General features: G+C 32.8%; 1 protein-coding gene across 1 annotated transcript in view; it reads left to right on the top strand.

Moving 5' to 3' along the window:
- The window catches only part of LOC121285094 (melanoregulin-like), a 166832-nt gene extending 141196 nt beyond the window's left edge, over positions 1-25636 (top strand). The window contains 1 exon segment of the mRNA XM_041201226.1: positions 25023-25636. Within this exon segment, the coding sequence (XP_041057160.1) occupies positions 25023-25100 (78 nt within the window). The 3' untranslated portion in view covers positions 25101-25636.
- Positions 25637-26980: the final 1344 nt, after the last annotated feature.

Genomic DNA, 26980 nt, shown 5'->3' with positions numbered 1-26980 from the left:
TCAAACTACATCAGTAAAAACTGATTATACCTCAATCTACATCAGTAAAAACTGATTATACCTTAATCTACATCAGTAAAAACTTATTATCCCTCAATTTACATCAGTAAATCAGAAAATCCCTCAATTTACATCAGTAATAACTCATTTTCCATCAATTTACATGTATAAAAACATTAATCAGTTTTTACTGATGTAATTTATGATGATTAACCCTCAATCTACACCATAAAAACTGATTAGCCCTCAACCTACATCAATATAAACTGATAATCCCCCTATCCAAGTCACAAAATTTGATTATCCCTCAATCTACATCAGCAAAAACTGATTATACCTCAATCTACCTCAGTAAAAAGTGATTATACCTCAATCTATATCAGTAAAAACTGATTATCCCTTAATTTACATCTGTTCAAATGGTTTATCCCTCAATTTACATCAGTAAATCAGAATATCCCTCAATCTACATCATTAAAAACTAATTATCCCTCAATTTACATGAGCAAATCTGATTATCCCTCAATTTACATCAGTAAAGACTGATTATACCTCAACTTACATCAGTAAAAACTGATTATCTCTCAATATACATCAGTAAAGACTGAATATACCTCAATCTAGATCAGCAAAAACTAATTATCCGGCATTTTACATCAGTAAATCTGAATATCCCTCCATTTACATCAGTGAAAACTGTTTATCCCTCAATTTACATCAGCATAAAGTGATTAGCCCGCAATTTACATGAATACAAAGTTATTATCCCTCACTCTACATCATTAAAACTGTTTATCCCTCAATCTGCATCAGTAAAAACTGATTATCCCTCAAGCTACATCAGTAAAAACTGAATATCCCTCAATTTACATAAGTAAAAACCGATTATCCCTCATTTTACATCAGTAAAAACGAATTACCCCTCAATCTGGCTCAGTAAAAACAGACTAACCCTCAATGTACACAGTAAAAACTGATTAGCCCTCAATCTACATCACTATTACCTGATCTTCCCCCAATCTATGTCACAAAATTTGATTAACCCTCAATCTACACAGTAAAAACTGATTAGCCCTCAATTTACATGAGCAAATCTGAATATCCCTCAATCTACATCAGTAAAAACTGATTATCTCTCAATTTACATCACTTAACACGGATTATCCCCCAGTTTACATCAGTAAATCTGAAAATCCCTCAATTTACGTCAGTGAAAACTGATTATCCATCAATTTACATTTATAAAAACTGATTATCATCATTTACATTATGATGTAAACTGATCATCCCCCAATCTAAGTCACAAAATTTGATTATCCGTCAACCTATATCAGTAAACAATAATTATCCCTCCATTTACATCAGTAAATCTAAAAATCCCTCAATTTACATCACTAAAAACTGATTATCCATCAACTTACCTCTATAAAAACTTATTATCATAAATTACATCAGTCAAAACTGATTAACCCTCAATCTACACAATAAAAACTGATTAGCCCTCAATCTACATCAGTATAACCTGATAATCCCCCTAAGTCACAAAATTTGATTATCCCTCAATCTACATAAGCAAAAACTGATTATACCTCAATCTACCTCAGTACAAACTGATTATACCTCAATCTACATCATTAAAAACTGATTATCCCTTAATTTACACATGTTCAAACGGTTTATCCCTCAATTTAGATCAGTAAATCAGAATATCCCTCAATCTACATCAGTAAAAACTAATTATCCCTCAATTTACATGAGCAAATCTGATTATCCCTCAATTTACATCAGTAAAGACTGATTATACCTCAATTTACATCAGTAAAAACGGATTATCCCTCAATCTACATCAGTCAAAACTGATTATCCCTCAATTTACATCAGTAAAGACTGATTATACCTCAACCTACATCAGTAAAAACTGATTATCCCTCAATCTACATCAGTAAAAACTGATTATCCCTCAATTTACATCACTTAAAACGGATTATCCCCCAGTTTACATCAGTAAATCTGAAAATCCCTCAATTTACCTCAGTGAAAACTGATTGTCCATCAATTTACATTTATAAAAACTGATTATCAGAATTTACATCAGTATAAACTGGTTAACCCTCAATCTGCACAGTAAAAACTGATTAACCCTCAATCTGCACAGTAAAAATTGATTAGCCCTCATCCACATCAGTATAACCTGATCATCCCCCTATCTAAGTCACAAAATGTGATTATCCGTCAATGTATATCAGTAAACATTGATTTTCCCTCAATTTACATCAGTAGAAACTGATTATCCCTCAATCTAGTTCAGCAAAAACTGATTATCCCTCAAGCTGCAGCAGTAAAACATGATTATCATTCAATTTACATCAGTATAAACGGATTATCCCAAAAGCTACATCAGTAAAAACTGATTCTCCCTCAATCTACATCAGTAAAAACTGATTATCCCTCAATTTACATCACTTAAAACGGATTATCCCCCAGTTTACATCAGTCAATCTGAAAATCCCTCAATTTACATCAGTGAAAACTGATCATCCATCAATTTACATTTACAAAAACTGATTATCATAATTTAAATCAGTAAAAACTGATTAACCCTCAATCTACACAGTAAAAACTGATTAGCCCTCAATCTACATCAGAATAACCTGATCATCCCCCAATCTAAGTCACAAAATTTGATTATCCGTCAACCTAAACAATGATTTTCCCTCAATCTACATCAGTAAAAAATGTTTATCCCTCAATTTACATTAGTAAAAACTGATTGTCCCTCAATTTACATCGGTAGAAACTGATTATCCTTCAATCTACATTAATAAAAATTAATTATCCCTCAATTTAAATCAGTAGAAATTGATTAGCCCTCAATTTACATCAGTAAAGACTGATTATACCTCAACCTACATCAGTAAAAACTGATTATCCCTCAATCTGCATTAGTAAAAATTGATTATCCCTCAATTTACATCAGTAAAAACTGATTATCCCTCAATCTGCATCAGTAGAAACTGATTATCCCTCAATCTACATCAGCATTTAGCTGAATATCCCTCATTCTACATGAGCAAAAACTGATTATCCCTCAAACTACATCAGTAAAAACTGAATATCCCTCAATTAACAGAAGTAAAAACCGATTATACCTCAATTTACATCAGTAAAAACGGATTATCCCTCAATCTACATCAGTAAAAACTGATTATCCCTCAATTTATATCAGTAGAGACTGATTATCCCTCAAACTACATCAGTAAACAATGATTATCATTCAATCTACATCAGTATAAACGGATTATCCCTAAAGCTACATCAGTAAAAACTGATTCTCCCTCAATCTACATTAGTATAAACTGATTATCCCTCAATTTACATGAATAGAATATCATTATCCCTCAATTTGCCTCTGTAAATCTGAATATCCCTCCATTTACATCAGTGAAAACTGATTATCCATCAATTTACATTTATAAAAACTGATTATCATAATTTACATCACTAAAAACTGATTAACCCTCAATCTACACAGTAAAAACTGATTAACCCTCAATCTACATCAGTATAACCTGATCATCCCCAATCTAATCCCAAAATTTGATTATCCATCAACCTATTTCAGTAAACAATAAATTTCCCTCAATCTACATCATTACAAACTGATTATCCCTCAGTTTACATCAGTAGAAACTGATTATACCTCAATCTACATCAGTAAAAACTGATTATCACTTAATTTACATCTGTTCAAACGGTTTGTCCCTCAATTTACATCAGTAAATCAGAATATCCCTTAATCTACATCAGTAAGAACTAATTATCCCTCCATTTACATCAGTAAATCTAAAAATCCCTCAATTTACATCACTAAAAACTCATTATCCATCAATGTACATCTATAAAAACTTATTATCATAAATTACATCAGTTAAAACTGATTAACCCTCAATCTACACAGTAAAAACTGATTAGCCCTCAATCTACATCAGTATAACCCGATAATCCCCCTATCTAAATCACAAAATTTGATTATCCCTCAATCTACATCAGCAAAAACTGATTATACCTCAATCTACCTCAGTAAAAACTGATTATACCTCAATCTACATCAGTAAAAACTGATTATCCCTTAATTTACATCTGTTCAAACGGTTTATCCCTCAATTCACATAAGTAAATCAGAATATCCCTCAATCTACATCAGTAAAAACTAATTATCCCTCAATTTACAATCTACATCAGCAAACATTGATTATTCCTCAACCTACATCAGTAAAAATTGATTATCACTCGACGTAAATCAGTAAAAACTGATTATACCTCAATCTACATCAGTAAAAACTGATTATACCTTAATCTACATCAGTAAAAACTTATTATCCCTCAATTTACATCAGTAAATCAGAATATCCCTCAATCTACATCAATAAAAACTAATTATCCCTCCATTTACATTAGTAAAAACTCATTATCCATCAACTTACATCTATAAAAACTTATTATCATAAATTACATCAGTACAAACTGATTAACCCTCAATCTACACAGTAAAAACTGATTAGCCCTCAATCTACATCAGTATAACCTGATAAGCCACCTAACTAAGTCACAAAATTTGATTATCCCTCAATCTACCTCAGTAAAAACTGATTATACCTCAATCTACATCAGTAAAAACTGATTATCCCACAATTTACATCTCTTCAAATGGTTTATCCCTCAATGTACATCAGTAAATCAGAATATCCCTCAATCTACATCAGTAAAAACTAATTATCCCTCAATTTACATGAGCAAATTTGATTATCCTTCAATTTACATCAGTAAAGATTGATTATACCTCAATTTACATCAGTAAAAACTGATTATCCCTCAATCTATATCAGTAAAAACTGATTATCCCTCAATCTACATCAGTAAAGACTGATTATACGTCAATTTACATCAGTAAAAACTGATTATCCCTCAATCTACATCAGCAAAAACTGATTATCCCTCAATTTACAATCTACATCAGTAAAAACTGATTATACCTCAATCTACATCAGTAAAAACTGATTATACCTTAATCTACATCAGTAAAAACTTGTTATCCCTCAATTTACATCAGTAAATCAGAATATCCCTCAATCTACATCAGTAAAAACTAATTATCCCTCCATTTACATTAGTAAAAACTCATTATCCATCAACTTACATCTATAAAAACTTATTATCATAAATTACATCAGTACAAACTGATTAACCCTCAATCTACACAGTAAAACTGATTAGCCTTCAATCTACATCAGTATAACCTGATCATCCCCCAATCTAAGTCACAAAATTTGATTATCCATCAACCTATATCAGTAAACAATGATGTTCCCTCAATCTACATCAGTAAAAACTGTTTATCCCTCAATTTACATTAGTAAAAACTGATTGTCCCTCAATCTACATCAGTAAAAACGGATTATCCCTCAATCTACATCAGTAAAAACTGATTATCCCTCAATTTACATCAGTAAAAACTGATTATCCCTCAATTTACATCTGTTCAAACGGTTTATCCCTCAATGTACATCAGTAAATCAGAATATCCCTCAATCTACATCAGTAAAAACTAATTATCCCTCAATTTACATGAGCAAATTTGATTATCCTTCAATTTACATCAGTAAAGACTGATTATCCCTCAATCTACATCAGTAAAAACTGATTATCACTCAATTTACATCAGTAAAGACTGATTATACCTCAATTTACATCAGTAAAAACTGATTATCCCTCAATCTACATTAGTAAATATTGATTATCCCTCAATTTACATCAGCAAAAACTGATTATCCCTCAATCTACATCAGTAAAGACTGATTATACGTCAATTTACATCAGTAAAAACTGATTATCCCTCAATCTACATCAGCAAAAACTGATTATCCTTCAATTTACATCAGTAAAAACTGATTATCCCTCAATCTACATTAGTAAAAATTGATTATCCCTCAATTTACATCAGTAAAAACTGATTATCCCTCAAGTTACATCAGTAAAAAACGATTATCATTCAATCTACATCAGTATAAACGGATTATCCCTAAAGCTACATCAGTAAAAGCTGATTCTCCCTCAACTACATTAGTATAAACTGATTATCCCTCAATTTACATGAATAGAATAGCATTATCCCTCAATTTGCCTCTGTAAATCTGAATATCCCTCCATTTACATCAGTGAAAACTGATTATCCATCAATTTACATTTATAAAAACTGATTATCTTAATTTACATCAGTAAAAACTGATTAACCCTCAATCTACACAGTAAAACTGATTAGCCTTCAATCTACATCAGTATAACCTGATCATCCCCCAATCTAAGTCACAAAATTTGATTATCCGTCAACCTATATCAGTAAACAATGATGTTCCCTCAATCTACATCAGTAAAAACTGTTTATCCCTCAATTTACATTAGTAAAAACTGATTGTCCCTCAATCTACATCAGTAAAAACTGATTATCCCTCAATCTACATCAGTAAAATCTGATTGTCCCTCAATCTACATCAGTAAAATCTGATTATCCCTCAATCTACATCAGTAGAAACTGATTATCCCTCAATCTACATCAGCTAAAACTGATTATACCTCAATCTACATCAGTAAAAACTAATTATCCCTCCATTTACATCAGTAAATCTGAAAATCCCTCAATTTACATCAGTAAAACTCATTATCCATCAATTAACATCTATAAAAACTTATTATCATAAATTACATCAGTAAAAATTAATTATCCCTCAATTTAAATCAGTAGAAATTGATTATCCCTCAATCTACATCAGTAGAAACTGATTATCCCTCAATCGACATCAGCAAAAACTGATTATTCCTCAAGCTACATCAGTAAAAACTGATTATCCCTCAAGCTACATCAGTAAACAACGATTATCATTCAATCTACATCAGTATAACCTGATCATCCCCAATCTAATCCCAAAATTTGATTATCCATCAACCTATTTCAGTAAACAATAAATTTCCCTCAATCTACATCATTACAAACTGATTATCCCTCAGTTTACATCAGTAGAAACTGATTATACCTCAATCTACATCAGTAAGAACTAATTATCCCTCCATTTACATCAGTAAATCTAAAAATCCCTCAATTTACATCACTAAAAACTCATTATCCATCAATGTACATCTATAAAAACTTATTATCATAAATTACATCAGTTAAAACTGATTAACCCTCAATCTACACAGTAAAAACTGATTAGCCCTCAATCTACATCAGTATAACCTGATAATCCCCCTATCTAAATCACAAAATTTGATTATCCCTCAATCTACATCAGCAAAAACTGATTATACCTCAATCTACCTCAGTAAAAACTGATTATACCTCAATCTACATCAGTAAAAACTGATTATCCCTTAATTTACATCTGTTCAAACGATTTATCCCTCAATTCACATAAGTAAATCAGAATATCCCTCAATCTACATCAGTAAAAACTAATTATCCCTCAATTTACAATCTACATCAGCAAACATTGATTATTCCTCAACCTACATCAGTAAAAATTGATTATCACTCGACGTAAATCAGTAAAAACTGATTATACCTCAATCTACATCAGTAAAAACTGATTATACCTTAATCTACATCAGTAAAAACTTATTATCCCTCAATTTACATCAGTAAATCAGAATATCCCTCAATCTACATCAGTAAAAACTAATTATCCCTCCATTTACATTAGTAAAAACTCATTATCCATCAACTTACATCTATAAAAACTTATTATCATAAATTACATCAGTACAAACTGATTAACCCTCAATCTACACAGTAAAAACTGATTAGCCCTCAATCTACATCAGTATAACCTGATAAGCCACCTAACTAAGTCACAAAATTTGATTATCCCTCAATCTACCTCAGTAAAAACTGATTATACCTCAATCTACATCAGTAAAAACTGATTATCCCACAATTTACATCTCTTCAAATGGTTTATCCCTCAATGTACATCAGTAAATCAGAATATCCCTCAATCTACATCAGTAAAAACTAATTATCCCTCAATTTACATGAGCAAATTTGATTATCCTTCAATTTACATCAGTAAAAACTGATTATCCCTCAATCTATATCAGTAAAAACTGATTATCCCTCAATCTACATCAGTAAAGACTGATTATACGTCAATTTACATCAGTAAAAACTGATTATCCCTCAATCTACATCAGCAAAAACTGATTATCCCTCAATTTACAATCTACATCAGCAAACATTGATTACTCCTCAACCTACATCAGTAAAAATTGATTATCACTCGACGTAAATCAGTAAAAACTGATTATACCTCAATCTACATCAGTAAAAACTGATTATACCTTAATCTACATCAGTAAAAACTTATTATCCCTCAATTTACATCAGTAAATCAGAATATCCCTCAATCTACATCAGTAAAAACTAATTATCCCTCCATTTACATTAGTAAAAACTCATTATCCATCAACTTACATCTATAAAAACTTATTATCATAAATTACATCAGTACAAACTGATTAACCCTCAATCTACACAGTAAAAACTGATTAGCCCTCAATCTACATCAGTATAACCTGATAATCCACCTAACTAAGTCACAAAATTTGATTATCCCTCAATCTACCTCAGTAAAAACTGATTATACCTCAATCTACATCAGTAAAAACTGATTATCCCTCAATTTACATCTGTTCAAACAGTTTATCCCTCAATGTACATCAGTAAATCAGAATATCCCTCAATCTACATCAGTAAAAACTAATTATCCCTCAATTTACATGAGCAAATTTGATTATCCTTCAATTTACATCAGTAAAGACTGATTATCCCTCAATCTACATCAGTAAAAACTGATTATCACTCAATTTACATCAGTAAAGACTGATTATACCTCAATTTACATCAGTAAAAACTGATTTTCCTTCAATCTACATTAGTAAATATTGATTATCCCTCAATTTACATCAGTAAAAACTGATTATCCCTCAATCTGCATCAGTAGAAACTGATTATCCCTCAATCTACATCAGCAAAAACTGAATATCTCTCAATTTACATCAGTAAAAATGGATTATCCCTCAATCTACATCAGTAAAACCTGATTACCCCTCAATATGCATCAGTAAAAACTGATTAACCCTCAATGTACACAGTAAAAACTGATTAGCCCTCAATGTCCATCACTATAAGCTGATCTTCCCCCAATCTACGTCACAAAATTTGATTATCCGTCAATCTACATTGGTACAAACTGTTTTTCCCACAATTTACAGCAGTAGAAACTGATTATCCCTCAATCTAGATCAGCAAAAACTGATTATCCCTCAATCTACATCAGTAAAGACTGATTATACATCAATTTACATCAGTAAAAACTGATTATCCCTCAATCTACATCAGCAAAAACTGATTATCCCTCAATCTACATCAGTAAAGACTGATTATACGTCAATTTACATCAGTAAAAACTGATTATCCCTCAATCTACATCAGCAAAAACTGATTATCCCTCAATTTACATCAGTAAAGACTGATTATCCCTCAATCTACATTAGTAAAAATTGATTATCCCTCAATTTACATCAGTAAAAACTGATTATCCATCAATTTACATTTATAAAAACTGATTATCATAATTTACATCACTAAAAACTGATTAACCCTCAATCTACACAGTAAAAACTGATTAAGCCTCAATCTACATCAGTATAACCTGATCATCCCCAATCTAATCCCAAAATTTGATTATCCATCAACCTATTTCAGTAAACAATAAATTTCCCTCAATCTACATCATTACAAACTGATTATCCCTCAGTTTACATCAGTAGAAACTGATTATACCTCAATCTACATCAGTAAAAACTGATTATCACTTAATTTACATCTGTTCAAACGGTTTGTCCCTCAATTTACATCAGTAAATCAGAATATCCCTTAATCTACATTAGTAAGAACTAATTATCCCTCCATTTACATCAGTAAATCTAAAAATCCCTCAATTTACATCACTAAAAACTCATTATCCATCAATGTACATCTATAAAAACTTATTATCATAAATTACATCAGTAAAAACTGATTAACCCTCAATCTACACAGTAAAACTGATTAGCCTTCAATCTACATCAGTATAACCTGATCATCCCCCAATCTAAGTCACAAAATTTGATTATCCATCAACCTATATCAGTAAACAATGATGTTCCCTCAATCTACATCAGTAAAAACTGTTTATCCCTCAATTTACATTAGTAAAAACTGATTGTCCCTCAATCTACATCAGTAAAAACTGATTATCCCTCAATCTACATCAGTAAAATCTGATTGTCCCTCAATCTACATCAGTAAAATCTGATTATCCCTCAATCTACATCAGTAGAAACTGATTATCCCTCAATCTACATCAGCTAAAACTGATTATACCTCAATCTACATCAGTAAAAACTAATTATCCCTCCATTTACATCAGTAAATCTGAAAATCCCTCAATTTACATCAGTAAAACTCATTATCCATCAATTAACATCTATAAAAACTTATTATCATAAATTACATCAGTAAAAATTAATTATCCCTCAATTTAAATCAGTAGAAATTGATTATCCCTCAATCTACATCAGTAGAAACTGATTATCCCTCAATCGACATCAGCAAAAACTGATTATTCCTCAAGCTACATCAGTAAAAACTGATTATCCCTCAAGCTACATCAGTAAACAACGATTATCATTCAATCTACATCAGTATAAACGGATTATCCCTAAAGCTACATCAGTAAAAACTGATTCTCCCTCAATCTACATTAGTATAAACTGATTATCCCTCAATTTACATGAATAGAATATCATTATCCCTCAATTTGCCTCTGTAAATCTGAATATCCCTCCATTTACATCAGTGAAAACTGATTATCCATCAATTTACATTTATAAAAACTGATTATCATAATTTACATCACTAAAAACTGATTAACCCTCAATCTACACAGTAAAAACTGATTAACCCTCAATCTACATCAGTATAACCTGATCATCCCCAATCTAATCCCAAAATTTGATTATCCATCAACCTATTTCAGTAAACAATAAATTTCTCTCAATCTACATCATTACAAACTGATTATCCCTCAGTTTACATCAGTAGAAACTGATTATACCTCAATCTACATCAGTAAAAACTGATTATCACTTAATTTACATCTGTTCAAACGGTTTGTCCCTCAATTTACATCAGTAAATCAGAATATCCCTTAATCTACATCAGTAAGAACTAATTATCCCTCCATTTACATCAGTAAATCTAAAAATCCCTCAATTTACATCACTAAAAACTCATTATCCATCAATGTACATCTATAAAAACTTATTATCATAAATTACATCAGTTAAAACTGATTAACCCTCAATCTACACAGTAAAAACTGATTAGCCCTCAATCTACATCAGTATAACCTGATAATCCCCCTATCTAAATCACAAAATTTGATTATCCCTCAATCTACATCAGCAAAAACTGATTATACCTCAATCTACCTCAGTAAAAACTGATTATACCTCAATCTACATCAGTAAAAACTGATTATCCCTTAATTTACATCTGTTCAAACGGTTTATCCCTCAATTCACATAAGTAAATCAGAATATCCCTCAATCTACATCAGTAAAAACTAATTATCCCTCAATTTACAATCTACATCAGCAAACATTGATTATTCCTCAACCTACATCAGTAAAAATTGATTATCACTCGACGTAAATCAGTAAAAACTGATTATACCTCAATCTACATCAGTAAAAACTGATTATACCTTAATCTACATCAGTAAAAACTTATTATCCCTCAATTTACATCAGTAAATCAGAATATCCCTCAATCTACATCAGTAAAAACTAATTATCCCTCCATTTACATTAGTAAAAACTCATTATCCATCAACTTACATCTATAAAAACTTATTATCATAAATTACATCAGTACAAACTGATTAACCCTCAATCAACACAGTAAAAACTGATTAGCCCTCAATCTACATCAGTATAACCTGATAATCCACCTAACTAAGTCACAAAATTTGATTATCCCTCAATCTACCTCAGTAAAAACTGATTATACCTCAATCTACATCAGTAAAAACTGATTATCCCTCAATTTACATCTGTTCAAACGGTTTATCCCTCAATGTACATCAGTAAATCAGAATATCCCTCAATCTACATCAGTAAAAACTAATTATCCCTCAATTTACATGAGCAAATTTGATTATCCTTCAATTTACATCAGTAAAGACTGATTATACCTCAATTTACATCAGTAAAAACTGATTATCCCTCAATCTACATTAGTAAATATTGATTATCCCTCAATTTACATCAGTAAAAACTGATTATCCCTCAATCTGCATCAGTAGAAACTGATTATCCCTCAATCTACATCAGCAAAAACTGAATATCTCTCAATTTACATCAGTAAAAATGGATTATCCCTCAATCTACATCAGTAAAAACTGATTACCCCTCAAGCTACATCAGTAAAAACTGATTAACCCTCAATGTACACAGTAAAAACTGATTAGCCCTCAATGTCCATCACTATAAGCTGATCTTCCCCCAATCTACGTCACAAAATTTGATTATCCGTCAATCTACATTGGTACAAACTGTTTTTCCCACAATTTACAGCAGTAGAAACTGATTATCCCTCAATCTAGATCAGCAAAAACTGATTATCCCTCAATCTACATCAGTAAAGACTGATTATACATCAATTTACATCAGTAAAAACTGATTATCCCTCAATCTACATCAGCAAAAACTGATTATCCCTCAATCTACATCAGTAAAGACTGATTATACGTCAATTTACATCAGTAAAGACTGATTATCCCTCAATCTACATTAGTAAAAATTGATTATCCCTCAATTTACATCAGTAAAAACTGATTATCCCTCAAGTTACATCAGTAAAAAACGATTATCATTCAATCTACATCAGTATAAACGGATTATCCCCAAAGCTACATCAGTAAAAGCTGATTCTCCCTCAACTACATTAGTATAAACTGATTATCCCTCAATTTACATGAATAGAATAGCATTATCCCTCAATTTGCCTCTGTAAATCTGAATATCCCTCCATTTACATCAGTGAAAACTGATTATCCATCAATTTACATTTATAAAAACTGATTATCTTAATTTACATCAGTAAAAACTGATTAACCCTCAATCTACACAGTAAAACTGATTAGCCTTCAATCTACATCAGTATAACCTGATCATCCCCCAATCTAAGTCACAAAATTTGATTATCCGTCAACCTATATCAGTAAACAATGATGTTCCCTCAATCTACATCAGTAAAAACTGTTTATCCCTCAATTTACATTAGTAAAAACTGATTGTCCCTCAATCTACATCAGTAAAAACTGATTATCCCTCAATCTACATCAGTAAAATCTGATTGTCCCTCAATCTACATCAGTAAAATCTGATTATCCCTCAATCTACATCAGTAGAAACTGATTATCCCTCAATCTACATCAGCTAAAACTGATTATACCTCAATCTACATCAGTAAAAACTAATTATCCCTCCATTTACATCAGTAAATCTGAAAATCCCTCAATTTACATCAGTAAAACTCATTATCCATCAATTAACATCTATAAAAACTTATTATCATAAATTACATCAGTAAAAATTAATTATCCCTCAATTTAAATCAGTAGAAATTGATTATCCCTCAATCTACATCAGTAGAAACTGATTATCCCTCAATCGACATCAGCAAAAACTGATTATTCCTCAAGCTACATCAGTAAAAACTGATTATCCCTCAAGCTACATCAGTAAACAACGATTATCATTCAATCTACATCAGTATAAACGGATTATCCCTAAAGCTACATCAGTAAAAACTGATTCTCCCTCAATCTACATTAGTATAAACTGATTATCCCTCAATTTAAATGAATAGAATATCATTATCCCTCAATTTGCCTCTGTAAACCTGAATATCCCTCCATTTACATCAGTGAAAACTGATTATCCATCAATTTACATTTATAAAAACTGATTATCATAATTTACATCACTAAAAACTGATTAACCCTCAATCTACACAGTAAAAACTGATTAACCCTCAATCTACATCAGTATAACCTGATCATCCCCCAATCTAAGTGCCAAAATTTGATTATCCGTCAACCTATATCGGTAAACAATGATTTTCCCTCAATCTACATCAGCTAAAACTGATTATACCTCAATCTACATCAGTAAAAACTGATTATACCTTAATCTACATCAGTTAAAACTCATTAACCCTCAATCTACACAGTAAAAACTGATTAGCCCTCAATTTACATGAGCAAATCTGAATATCCCTCAATCTACCTCAGTAAAAACTAATTATCCCTCAATTTACATCAGCATAAAGTGATTATCCCTCAATTTACATGAATACAAACTTATTATCCCTCACTCTACATCATTAAAACTGTTTATCCCTCAATCTGCATCAATAAAAGCTGATTATCCCTCAAATTACATCAGTAAAAATTGATTATACCACAATCTACATCAGTAAAAACAGATTATCCCTCAATCTACATCAGTAAAAACTGATTATCCCTCAATTTACATCAGTGAAAACTGATTATCCATTAATTTACATTTATAAAAACTGATTATCATAATTTACATCAGTAAAAACTGATTAACCCTCAATCTACACAGTAAAAACTGATTAGCCCTCAATCTACATCAGTATAACCTGATCATCCCCCAATCTAAGTCACAAAATTTGATTATCCGTCAACCTATATCAGTAAACAATAATTTCCCCTCAATCTACATCAGCAAAAACTGATTATCCCTCAAGCTACATCAGTAAACGCTGACTAACCCTCAATCTACATCAGTAAAAACTGATTATACCTCAATCTACATCAGTAAAAACTGATTATACCTCAATCTACATCAGTAAAAACTGATTATCCCTCAATTTACATCAGTATAAACTGATTATACCTCACTCTACATCAGTAAAAAGCGATTATCCCTCATTTGACATCAGTAAAAACTGATTATCCTCAATCTACATCAGTAAAGACTGATTATCCCTCAATTTACATCAGTAAAAACTGATTATTGCTCAATCTACATCAGTAAAAACTATTATCCCGCTATTTACATCAATAAAAACTGATTATCCCTCAATTTATATCAGGAAAAACGGATTATCCCTCAATCCACATCAGTAAAAATTGAGTATCCCTCAATCTACAATGGTAAAAACTGATTATCCCTTAATATACATCAAAAAATCTGAGTATACTCAATTGACATCAGTAAGATCTGATTACCCCTCAATCTACATCAGTAAAAACTGATTACACATAAATTTACATCTGTAAAAACTGATTAAGCCTCAAACTACATCAGTAAAAACTGATTGATTATCCCTCAATTTAGACCAGTAAAATCTAATTACCCCTCAATCTACATCAGTAAACACTGATTACATATAAATTTACATCTGTAAGAACTAATTATCCCTCAACCTAAATCAGTAAAAACTGATTATCCCTCAGTTTACAACAGTAGAAACTGATTATCCCTCAGTTTACATCAATAAAAACTGATTATCCCTCAGTTTACATTAGTAAAAACTGATTATTCCTCAGTTTACATCAGTAAAAACTGATTATCCCTCAGTTTACATCAGTAGAAACTGATTATCCCTCAGTTTACATCAGTAAAAACTGATTATCCCTCAGTTTACATCAGTAAAAACTGATTATCCCTCAATCTACATCAGTAAACAACGATTATCATTCAATCTACATCAGTATAAACGGATTATCCCTAAAGCTACATCAGTAAAAACTGATTCTCCCTCAATCTACATTAGTATAAACTGATTATCCCTCAATTTACATGAATAGAATATCATTATCCCTCAATTTGCCTCTGTAAACCTGAATATCCCACCATTTACATCAGTGAAAACTGATTATCCATCAATTTACATTTATAAAAACTGATTATCATAATTTACATCACTAAAAACTGATTAACCCTCAATCTACACAGTAAAAACTGATTAACCCTCAATCTACATCAGTATAACCTGATCATCCCCCAATCTAAGTCCGAAAATTTGATTATCCGTCAACCTATATCAGTAAACAATGATTTTCCCTCAATCTACATCATTAAAAACTGATTATCCCTCAGTTTACATCAGTAGAAACTGATTATACCTCAAACTACATCAGTAAAAACTGATTATCACTTAATTTACATCTGTTCAAACGGTTTGTCCCTCAATTTACATCAGTAAATCAGAATATCCCTTAATCTACATCAGTAAAAACTAATTATCCCTCAATTTACATGAGCAAATCTGATTATCCCTCAATTTACATCAGTAAAAACTCATTATCCATCAATTTACATCTATAAAAACTTATTATCATAAATTACATCAGTACAAACTGATTAACCCTCAATCTACACAGTAAAAACTGATTAGCCCTCAATCTACATCAGTATAACCTGATAATCCACCTATCTAAGTCACAAAATTTGATTATCCCTCAATCTACCTCAGTAAAAACTGATTATACCTCAATCTACATCAGTAAAAACTGATTATCCCTCAATTTACATCTGTTCAAACGGTTTATCCCTCAATGTACATCAGTAAATCAGAATATCCCTCATTCTACATCAGTAAAAACTAATTATCCCTCAATTTACATGAGCAAATTTGATTATCCTTCAATTTACATCAGTAAAGACTGATTATACCTCAATTTACATCAGCAAAAACTGATTATCCCTCAATCTACATTAGTATAAACTAATTAGCCCTCAATTTACATGAATAGAATATCATTATCCCACACCGTACATAATTAAAACTGATTATCCCTCAATTCACATCAGTAAAAACTGATTATACCTCAATCTACATCAGTAGAAACTGATTATCCCTCAAACTACATCAGTAAAGCCTGATTATCCCTCAATCTGCATCAGTATAACCTGATCATCCCCCAATCTACGATATAAAAGTAGATTATCCCTCAATATACATCAGTAAAAACTAATGATCCTCAATCTACATCAGAAAAAATTCATTACCTCTCAACCTACATCAGCAAAAACTGATTATCCCTCAATTTACATCATTAAAAACTGATTATACCTCAACCTACATCAGTAAGAACTAATTATCCCTCAATATACATCACTTAAAACGGATTATCCCTCACTTTACATCAGTAAATCCGAATATCACTCAAATTACATCAGTAAAAACTCATTATCCCTCAATTTACATCAATAAAGACTGATTATCATAATTTACATCAGTAAAAACTGATTAACCCTCAATCTACACAGTAAAAACTGATTAGCCCTCAATCTACATCACTATAACCTGATCTTTCCCCCAATCTAAGTCAAGAAAAGTTGATTATCCCTCAATCTACATCAATAAAGACTGATTATCCCACAATCTACATTAGCAAAAACTGATTATCCCTCAAGCTACGTCAGTAAAAACTGAATATCCCTCAATTTACATCAGAAAAAACTGATTATACATCAATCTACATCAGTAAACACTGATTATCCTTCAATCTACCTCAATTTACATCAGTAAAAAATAAATATCCCTCAATTTACATGAGTAAAAACTGATTATAACTCAAGCTACATCATTAAAAATGATTATCCCTCAATCTACATCAGCATAAACTGATTATCCCTCAATCTGCATCAGTAAAAACTGATTATCCCTCAATTTACATCAGTAAAAATTGATCTTCCCTCAATCATCATCAGTAAAATGTGATTACCCCTCAACGTACATCAGTACAAACTGAATATCCCTCAATTTACATCAGTAAAAACTGATTATACATCAATCTACACAGTAAACACTGATTAACCCTCAATCTACATCAGCAAAAACTGATTATCCCTCAAGCTACATCAGTAAACGCTGACTAACCCTCAATCTACATCAGTAAAAACTGATTATACCTCAATCTACATCAGTATAAACTGATTATACCTCAATCTACATCAGTAAAAACTGATTATCCCTCAATTTACATCAGTATAAACTGATTATACCTCACTCTACATCAGTAAAAAGTGATTATCCCTCATTTGACACCAGTAAAAACTGATTATCCTCAATCTACATCAGTAAAGACTGATTATCCCTCAATTTACATCAGTAAAAACTGATTATTGCTCAATCTACATCAGTAAAAACTATTATCCCGCTATTTACATCAATAAAAACTGATTATCCCTCAATTTATATCAGGAAAAACAGATTATCCCTCAATCCACATCAGTAAAAATTGAGTATCCCTCAATCTACAATGGTAAAAACTGATTATCCCTTAATATACATCAAAAAATCTGATTATACTCAATTGACATCAGTAAGATCTGATTACCCCTCAATCTACATCAGTAAAAACTGATTACACATAAATTTACATCTGTAAAAACTGATTAAGCCTCAAACTACATCAGTAATAACTGATTGATTATCCCTCAATTTAGACCAGTAAAATCTAATTACCCCTCAATCTACATCAGTAAACACTGATTACATATAAATTTACATCTGTAAGAACTAATTATCCCTCAACCTAAATCAGTAAAAACTGATTATCCCTCAGTTTACAACAGTAGAAACTGATTATCCCTCAGTTTACATCAATAAAAACTGATTATCCCTCAGTTTACATTAGTAAAAACTGATTATCCCTCAGTTTACATCAGTAAAAACTGATTATCCCTCAGTTTACATCAGTAGAAACTGATTATCCCTCAGTTTAAATCAGTAAAAACTGATTATCCCTCGGTTTACATCAGTAAAAACTTATTATCCCTCAATCTACATCAGTAAACAACGATTATCATTCAATCTACATCAGTATAAACGGATTATCCCTAAAGCTACATCAGTAAAAACTGATTCTCCCTCAATCTACATTAGTATAAACTGATTATCCCTCAATTTACATGAATAGAATATCATTATCCCTCAATTTGCCTCTGTAAACCTGAATATCCCTCCATTTACATCAGTGAAAACTGATTATCCATCAATTTACATTTATAAAAACTGATTATCATAATTTACATCACTAAAAACTGATTAACCCTCAATCTACACAGTAAAAACTGATTAACCCTCAATCTACATCAGTATAACCTGATCATCCCCCAATCTAAGTCCGAAAATTTGATTATCCGTCAACCTATATCAGTAAACAATGATTTTCCCTCAATCTACATCATTAAAAACTGATTATCCCTCAGTTTACATCAGTAGAAACTGATTATACCTCAATCTACATCAGTAAAAACTGATTATCACTTAATTTACATCTGTTCAAACGGTTTGTCCCTCAATTTACATCAGTAAATCAGAATATCCCTTAATCTACATCAGTAAAAACTAATTATCCCTCCATTTACATCAGTAAATCTAAAGATCCCTCAATTTACATCACTAAAAACTCATTATCCATCAATGTACATCTATAAAAACTTATTATCATAAATTACATCAGTTAAAACTGATTAACCCTCAATCTACACAGTAAAAACTGATTAGCCCTCAATCTACATCAGTATAACCCGATAATCCCCCTATCTAAATCACAAAATTTGATTATCCCTCAATCTACATCAGCAAAAACTGATTATACCTCAATCTACCTCAGTAAAAGCTGATTATACCTCAATCTACATCAGTAAAAACTGATTATCCCTTAATTTACATCTGTTCAAACGGTTTATCCCTCAATTTACATCAGTAAATCAGAATATCCCTCAATCTACATCAGTAAAAACTAATTATCCCTCAATTTACAATCTACATCAGCAAACATTGATTATACCTCAATCTACATCAGTAAAAACTGATTATACCTTAATCTACATCAGTAAAAACTTATTATCCCTCAACTTACATCAGTAAATCAGAATATCCCTCAATCTACATCAGTAAAAACTAATTATCCCTCCATTTACATTAGTAAAAACTCATTATCCATCAATTTACATCTATAAAAACTTATTATCATAAATTACATCAGTACAAACTGATTATCCCTCAGTTTACATCAGTAAAAACTTATTATCCCTCAATCTACATCAGTAAAATCATATTATCCCTCAATCTACATCCGTAAGAACTGATGATCCCTCAATTTACATCAGTAAACCTGAATATCCCTCAAATTATATCAGTAAAAACTCAACATCTGTCAATTTACATCAATATAAACTGATTATCCTCAATTTTCATCAATAAAATCTGATTATCCCTCAATTTACATCACTAAAAACTGATTATACCTCACTCTACAGCAGTAAAAACTTATTATCCCTCAATCAACATCAGTAAAGACTGATTATACATCAATCTTCATCAGTAAAGACTGATTATCCCTCAATGTACATCAGTAAAACCTGATTATCCCTCAATCTACATCAGTAAAGACTGATTATCCCTCAATTTACATCCGTAAAAACTGATTATCCAACAAACTACATCAGTAGAAACTGATTATCCCTCAATCTACATCAGTAAAACCTGATTATCCCACAAACTACATCAGTAGAAACTGATTATCCCTTAATCTACATCAGTAAAAACTGATTAACCCTCAATCTACATCAGTAAAATCTGATTATCCCTCAATCTACATCAGTAAAATCTGATTATCCCTCAATCTCCATTAGTAGAAACTGATTATCCCTCAATTTACATCAGTATAAACTGATTATCCCTCAATCTACATCATTACAAATTGAATATCCATCAACTTACATCAGTAGAAACTTATTATCCCTCAACGTAAATCAGTAAAAACTGATTATCCCTCAATCTACATCAGTAGCAACTGATTATCCCTCAACTTACATCAGTAAACGTGAATATCCCTCAATATATATCAGTACAAACTCAATATCTGTCAAGTTACATCAATAAAAACTGATGATCCTCAATTTGCATCAATAAAAAATTGATTATCGCTCAATTTACATCAGTAAAAACTGATTATACCTCACTCTACATCAGTAAAAAGTGATTATCCCTCATTTGACATCAGTAAAAACTAATTATCCTCAATCTACATCAGTAAAGACTGATTATCCCTCCATTTACTTCAGTAAAGACTAATTATCCCTCGATTTACATCAGTAAAAGCTGATTATTGCTCAATCTACATCAGTAAAAACTATTATCCCTGAATCTACATCAGTAAAAACTGATTATACCTCAATTTACATCAGGAAAAACTGATTATCCCTCAATCTACAACAGCAAAAATTGATTATCCCTTAACATACATCATAAAAATCTGATTATACTCAATTGACATCAGTAAAATCTGATTACCTCTCCATCTACATCAGTAAAAACTGATTACACATAAATTTATATCTGTAAAAACTGATTAAGCCTCAAACTACATCAGTAAAAACTGATTGATTATCCCTCAATTTAGACCAGTAAAATCTAATTACCCCTCAATCTACATCAGTAAACACTGATTACATATAAATTTACATCTGTAAGAACTAATTATCCCTCAACCTAAATCAGTAAAAACTGATTATCCCTCAGTTTGCATCAGTAGAAACTGATTATCCCTCAGTTTACATTAGTAAAAACTGATTTTCCCTCTATTTTCATCAATAAAAACTGATTATCCCTCAATCTACATCAGTAAGAACTGTTGATCCCTCAATTTACATCAGTAAACCTGAATATCCCTCAATTTATATCAGTAAAAACTCAACATCTGTCAATTTACATCAAAATAAACTGATTATCCTCAATTTTCATCAATAAAATCTGATTATCCCTCAATTTACATCACTAAAACTGATTATACCTCACTCTATAGCAGTAAAAACTTATTATCCCTCAATCGACATCAGTAAAGACTGATTATCCCTTAATTTACATCAGTAAAAACTGATTATACATCAATCTTCATCAGTAAAGACTGATTATCCCTCAATGTACATCAGTAAAGACTGATTATCCCTCAATTTACATCCATAAAAACTGATTATCCCACAAACTACATCAGTAAAAACTGATTATCCCTCAATCTACATCAGTAGAAACTGATTATCCCTTAATCTACATCAGTAAAAACTGATTATCCCTCAATCTACATCAGTAAAAACTGATTAACCCTCAATCTACATCAGTAAAATCTGATTATCCCTCAATCTACATCAGTAAAAACTGATTATACTTCAATCTACATCAGTAAAAATGATTATCCCTCAATCTACATCAATAAAACCTGATTATCCCTCAATCTACATCAGTAAGAACTGTTGATCCCTCAATTTACATCAGTAAACCTGAATATCCCTCAGTTTATATCAGTAAAAACTCAACATCTGTCAATTTACATCAATATAAACTGATTATCCTCAATTTTCATCAATAAAATCTGACTATCCCTCAATTTACATCACTAAAAAGTGATTATACCTCACTCTACAGCAGTAAAAACTTATTATCCCTCAATCGACATCAGTAAAGACTGATTATCCCTTAATTTACATCAGTAAAAACTGATTATACATCAATCTTCATCAGTAAAGACTGATTATCCCTCAATGTACATCAGTAAAACCTGATTATCCCTCAATCTACATCAGTAAAGACTGATTATCCCTCAATTTACCTCCGTAAAAACTGATTATCCCACAAACTACATCAGTAGAAACTGATTATCCCTTAATCTACATCAGTAAAAACTGATTATCCCTCAATCTACATCAGTAAAAACTGATTAACCCTCAATCTACATCAGTAAAATCTGATTATCCCTCAATCTACATCAATAGAAACTGATTATCCCTCAATTTACATCAGTATAAACTGATTATCCCTCAATCTACATCATTACAAATTGAATATCTATCAACTTACATCAGTAGAAACTGATTATCCCTCAACGTAAATCAGTAAAAACTGATTATCCCTCAATCTACATCAGTAGAAACTGATTATCCCTCAATTTACATCAGTAAACCTGAATATCCCTCAATTTACATCAGTAAAAACTCAATATCTGTCAAGTTACATCAATAAAAACTGATTATCCTCAATTTGCATCAATAAAAAATTGATTATCGCTCAATTTACATCAGTAAAAACTGATTATACCTCAATCTACATCAGTAAAAACTCATTACCCCTCAATTTACATCAGTGAAAACTGTTTATTCCCCTATTTTTATCAATAAAAACTGATTTTCCCTCAATCTGCATCAGTAATAACTGATTATCCCTCAATTTACTTCAGTAAAAACTGATTATCCCTGAATCTGATCAGTAAGAACTGATTGTCCCTCAATTTACATCAGGAAAAACTGATTATCCCTTAAGTTAAATCAGTAAAATCTGATTTTCTTGTCATTATCACATTGCTGTTAATGGGAACTTGCTGTGCATAAATTGGCTATCATATTCCCTCCATTTCCACAGTGACTGCTCATCAAAAGTATTTTTTGGGCTGAAAAATGCTTTGGGATGCTCTGTGGCCATGAAAGGCGGTATGTAAATGCAAGCATTTTATTTTCTCTTTCTCCCTGTGAAGTAACATCAGAAAGGGACCAGGTTGGTGGGGGAGAATGGTGTTTAACAGACGCTGCTGTAAACCAGGCACCCAGTAACTTTCAAAATGTTTATTAACTATTTACATCTATGTACAGGTATAAGCACGTGGCTCCTTCCAGAACCATCTCTCTCTCTCTCTCTGTGAGCTCTAGAGACGTATAATCTGATTATGTTTATTTAGTATTAGCATATAAGTTATTAACCCTTTATACTACACTCCTGCAAAATGGCCTTTTTTTTCAAATATGTATATCTCAAACTTTCTCTTTTGAAAGTTACTATTGAATCTGCTTCCATCACTCTTTCAGGCGGCATGTACCAGATCAGGACAACTCGCTGAGTAAATTAATTCTCCTCATCTGCCCCCTGATTCTGGTGGGACTTGTTGGCCTTGGCCAAGTTATGAGCATTGAGCTGTTTTTGATTCTTAAGTAGGTTTGACAGCGCCACAAGCAAATCGCCCTCTTGTGTCTTTATCCTTCTGGGATTATGTTATACCTGGTCTTGGTCCAGACAAACAGAAATGACCTAACGGTGCTATTCTGAAGAAGAGCAAGGTGCTCAGTGCCCTTACTAAAATTATATTTTCTCTGTATCATTACTTCATTGCTGTGTGTGGGATCTTTCTGTGTGTACATTGGCTGTCATGGTTTCTTCATTACCGTTGCAACTACACTTCAAACAGACCTAATTGCCTGTAAAGTGCTTTGGGATTGATATTTTTATAAATATATTATAGGAGGAGACGGTAGTGTCACTGGACAAGTGATCCAGAAGCCCAGACTACTCCTCTGGGGACATGGGTTCAAATCCCACCATGGCAGCTGGTGGATTTTAAATTCAATTAATAAAAGAAAAATCTGGAATTGGAAGTGAGTCTCAGAAATGGTGACCACGACAACTATCCTTGACTGTCATAAAAACCCATCTGGTTCACTAATCCCCTTTAGGGAAGGAAATCCGCCCTCCTTACCCGGTCTGGCCTACATGTGACTCCAGACCCACAGCAATGTGGTTGACTCTTAACTGCCCTCTGAAATGGCCGAGCGAGCCTCTCAGGTCAAGGGAATTAGGGATGAGCAACAAATGTTTGCCTTGCCAGCGATGCCCACATCATATAAAATAATAATTTTTTTAAAAAGGCAAGTTATATTCTGTTAGGTTAGGTCAGAAGTGCAGGTGCTCAGTGGAGGTCGCACAGTGTCCGCGGGACTGCTGCACTGTGAATGTAACCCAAGGAAATAATGAAGTGTGTTACTATTCACAGGACCGGCTGCTGGCCCTCGATGCTGCTGAGGATTTCTGTAGGAAGGCTAGACAGAGATACCCCAAGAACGATGGATAGACCCTCCCTGCGGATACGCCAGGAATTGTGGGCCACACAACTGTCTGACTTTCCAAAGTTCGTTCGAGGGAAGCTACCTCTCTGCTTGAGTTAAGGCACACCTGGTCCCGCCTGGCCAAGTGCTCTACAGGAAGGTCATAACAAACATCAACTGGCTGGATACAAATTAAAATACTTCAGAATGCTAGAAATCTGAATCAGAGACAGAAAATGCTAGGAATACTCAACAGGTATGGCAGCACCCTGTGAAGAGGGAAACAGAGTTAACGTTTTAAGTCAGTGACCTTTCAGCAGCTGCTGGACCATTGCTTTGAACTTGTAAACCATTCTAAAGTGACAGACCATGACGCTGGTTTACTCATCCTTACCACTGTCTTTTGAATGTTTGTCTCTCTCTGTGACCTGGATCTCACCGCTGCCACCTCCCTACTGAACCTAAAGGTTTGGTCACAGGTACAAATTGGGAGGAATTTGCCTTTGAATTTGGACTCACACCCATCCTGCGTTTCCACAGGGAAGGACAATTGCAGCAGATAGATGGGAACACCACCGCCTGGAAGTTCATCCCCAAGTCACTCACCATCCTGACTTGGAAATATATCACCGTTCCTTCGCTGTCGCTGGGTCAAAATCCTGGAACTCCCTCCCTATACCTACACCACATGGACTGCAGCGGTTCAAGAAGGCAGCTCACCACCAACTTCTCAAGGGCAATTAGGGATGGGCAATAAATGCTGGCCCAGCCAGAGATGCCCACATCCTTTGAACAAATAGAAAAGAAGGAGTGAGTCTAGTGCCTGAGTTGCCACCCCTCCCCCAGCTCCCACTTACATCCAAGTATTGATTTGGAGGGGTGAGTGGGAGGAGTGGGGGGGATGAGGCCAGATATCCTGGGACTTCCACCCAGTCTGCCACCAATTTAAGAACTGACATCCTGACCTGATCCTTCGGCGTCAGCTGTGGCTCAGTGGAGACCACTCTCCTTGCAGCCAGAAGGTTGCGAGTTCAAGTCCTAATCCAGAGACTTGAGCACGTAATCCATGCTGACACTAATGGAAACCACGTGGCTGGAGGTGCCATTTTTTGGGATGATCCCCATTGATCCACGTTATCTGGTCATTAACCCATTGCTATTTGTGGGATCTTACTGTGTAACATTGCCTGCCGTGTTCCCCACATTATATCAGTGATTATACTTCCAAAGTCCTTCATTGACAGCAAAGCACTTGTGACATTGTGAATGATGCCCGATAAATGCAAGTCATCATTTTCGTAATGTACAAGTTAGCTTCATTAGATTCCCTGGAGAAACCATTTATTTCAAAGTGCAATAACAGCATATAGCCACAGGGTGGCGGTAGGTGACCATTCCATTGACGATTGCTGAACAGTACAACAGCGAACAGCCACGACTTGCATCTGTATTTAACTCAGTAAAACATCCCCCAAAGTGATTCACAAGAGTCTAGTCAGACAAAAAACTGACACTGAACCAAGGAAGGAGAAATTAGGACAGATGAGCAGAAGCTTGGTCAAAGAGCTAAGTTTTTAAGAAGTGTCTTAGAGGAGGAGAGAGTGGGGTTGGTGTTGGGGGGATTTAGAGAAGGGATTCCAGAGCTTGTGTCCTAGTTAGCTGAAGACATGGCCATCAATGGGGGAGCAGTGAAAATCGGGGATGCTAAAGGGGCCAGGACTGGAGGAACGCAGCTATCTCAGAGGATTGGAGGAGATTACGGAGATAGGGAAGGGGTAGGTCATGAAGGCACTTGAAAGCGAGGCTGAGAATTTTAAAATTGAAGTGGTTGCGGGACTGGCACCCAAGGTAGGTCAGTGAGCACCAGGGCGATGGCTGAATGGGTCTTGAGGTGAAATTGGGTATG

Source organism: Carcharodon carcharias, chromosome 12 (assembly GCF_017639515.1).
Source record: "Carcharodon carcharias isolate sCarCar2 chromosome 12, sCarCar2.pri, whole genome shotgun sequence".
NCBI classification, from domain to species: Eukaryota; Metazoa; Chordata; class Chondrichthyes; order Lamniformes; family Lamnidae; genus Carcharodon; species Carcharodon carcharias.
The sequence above is the reverse complement of the archived record's forward strand: the minus strand, read 5'-3'. Positions and strand labels throughout refer to the sequence as shown.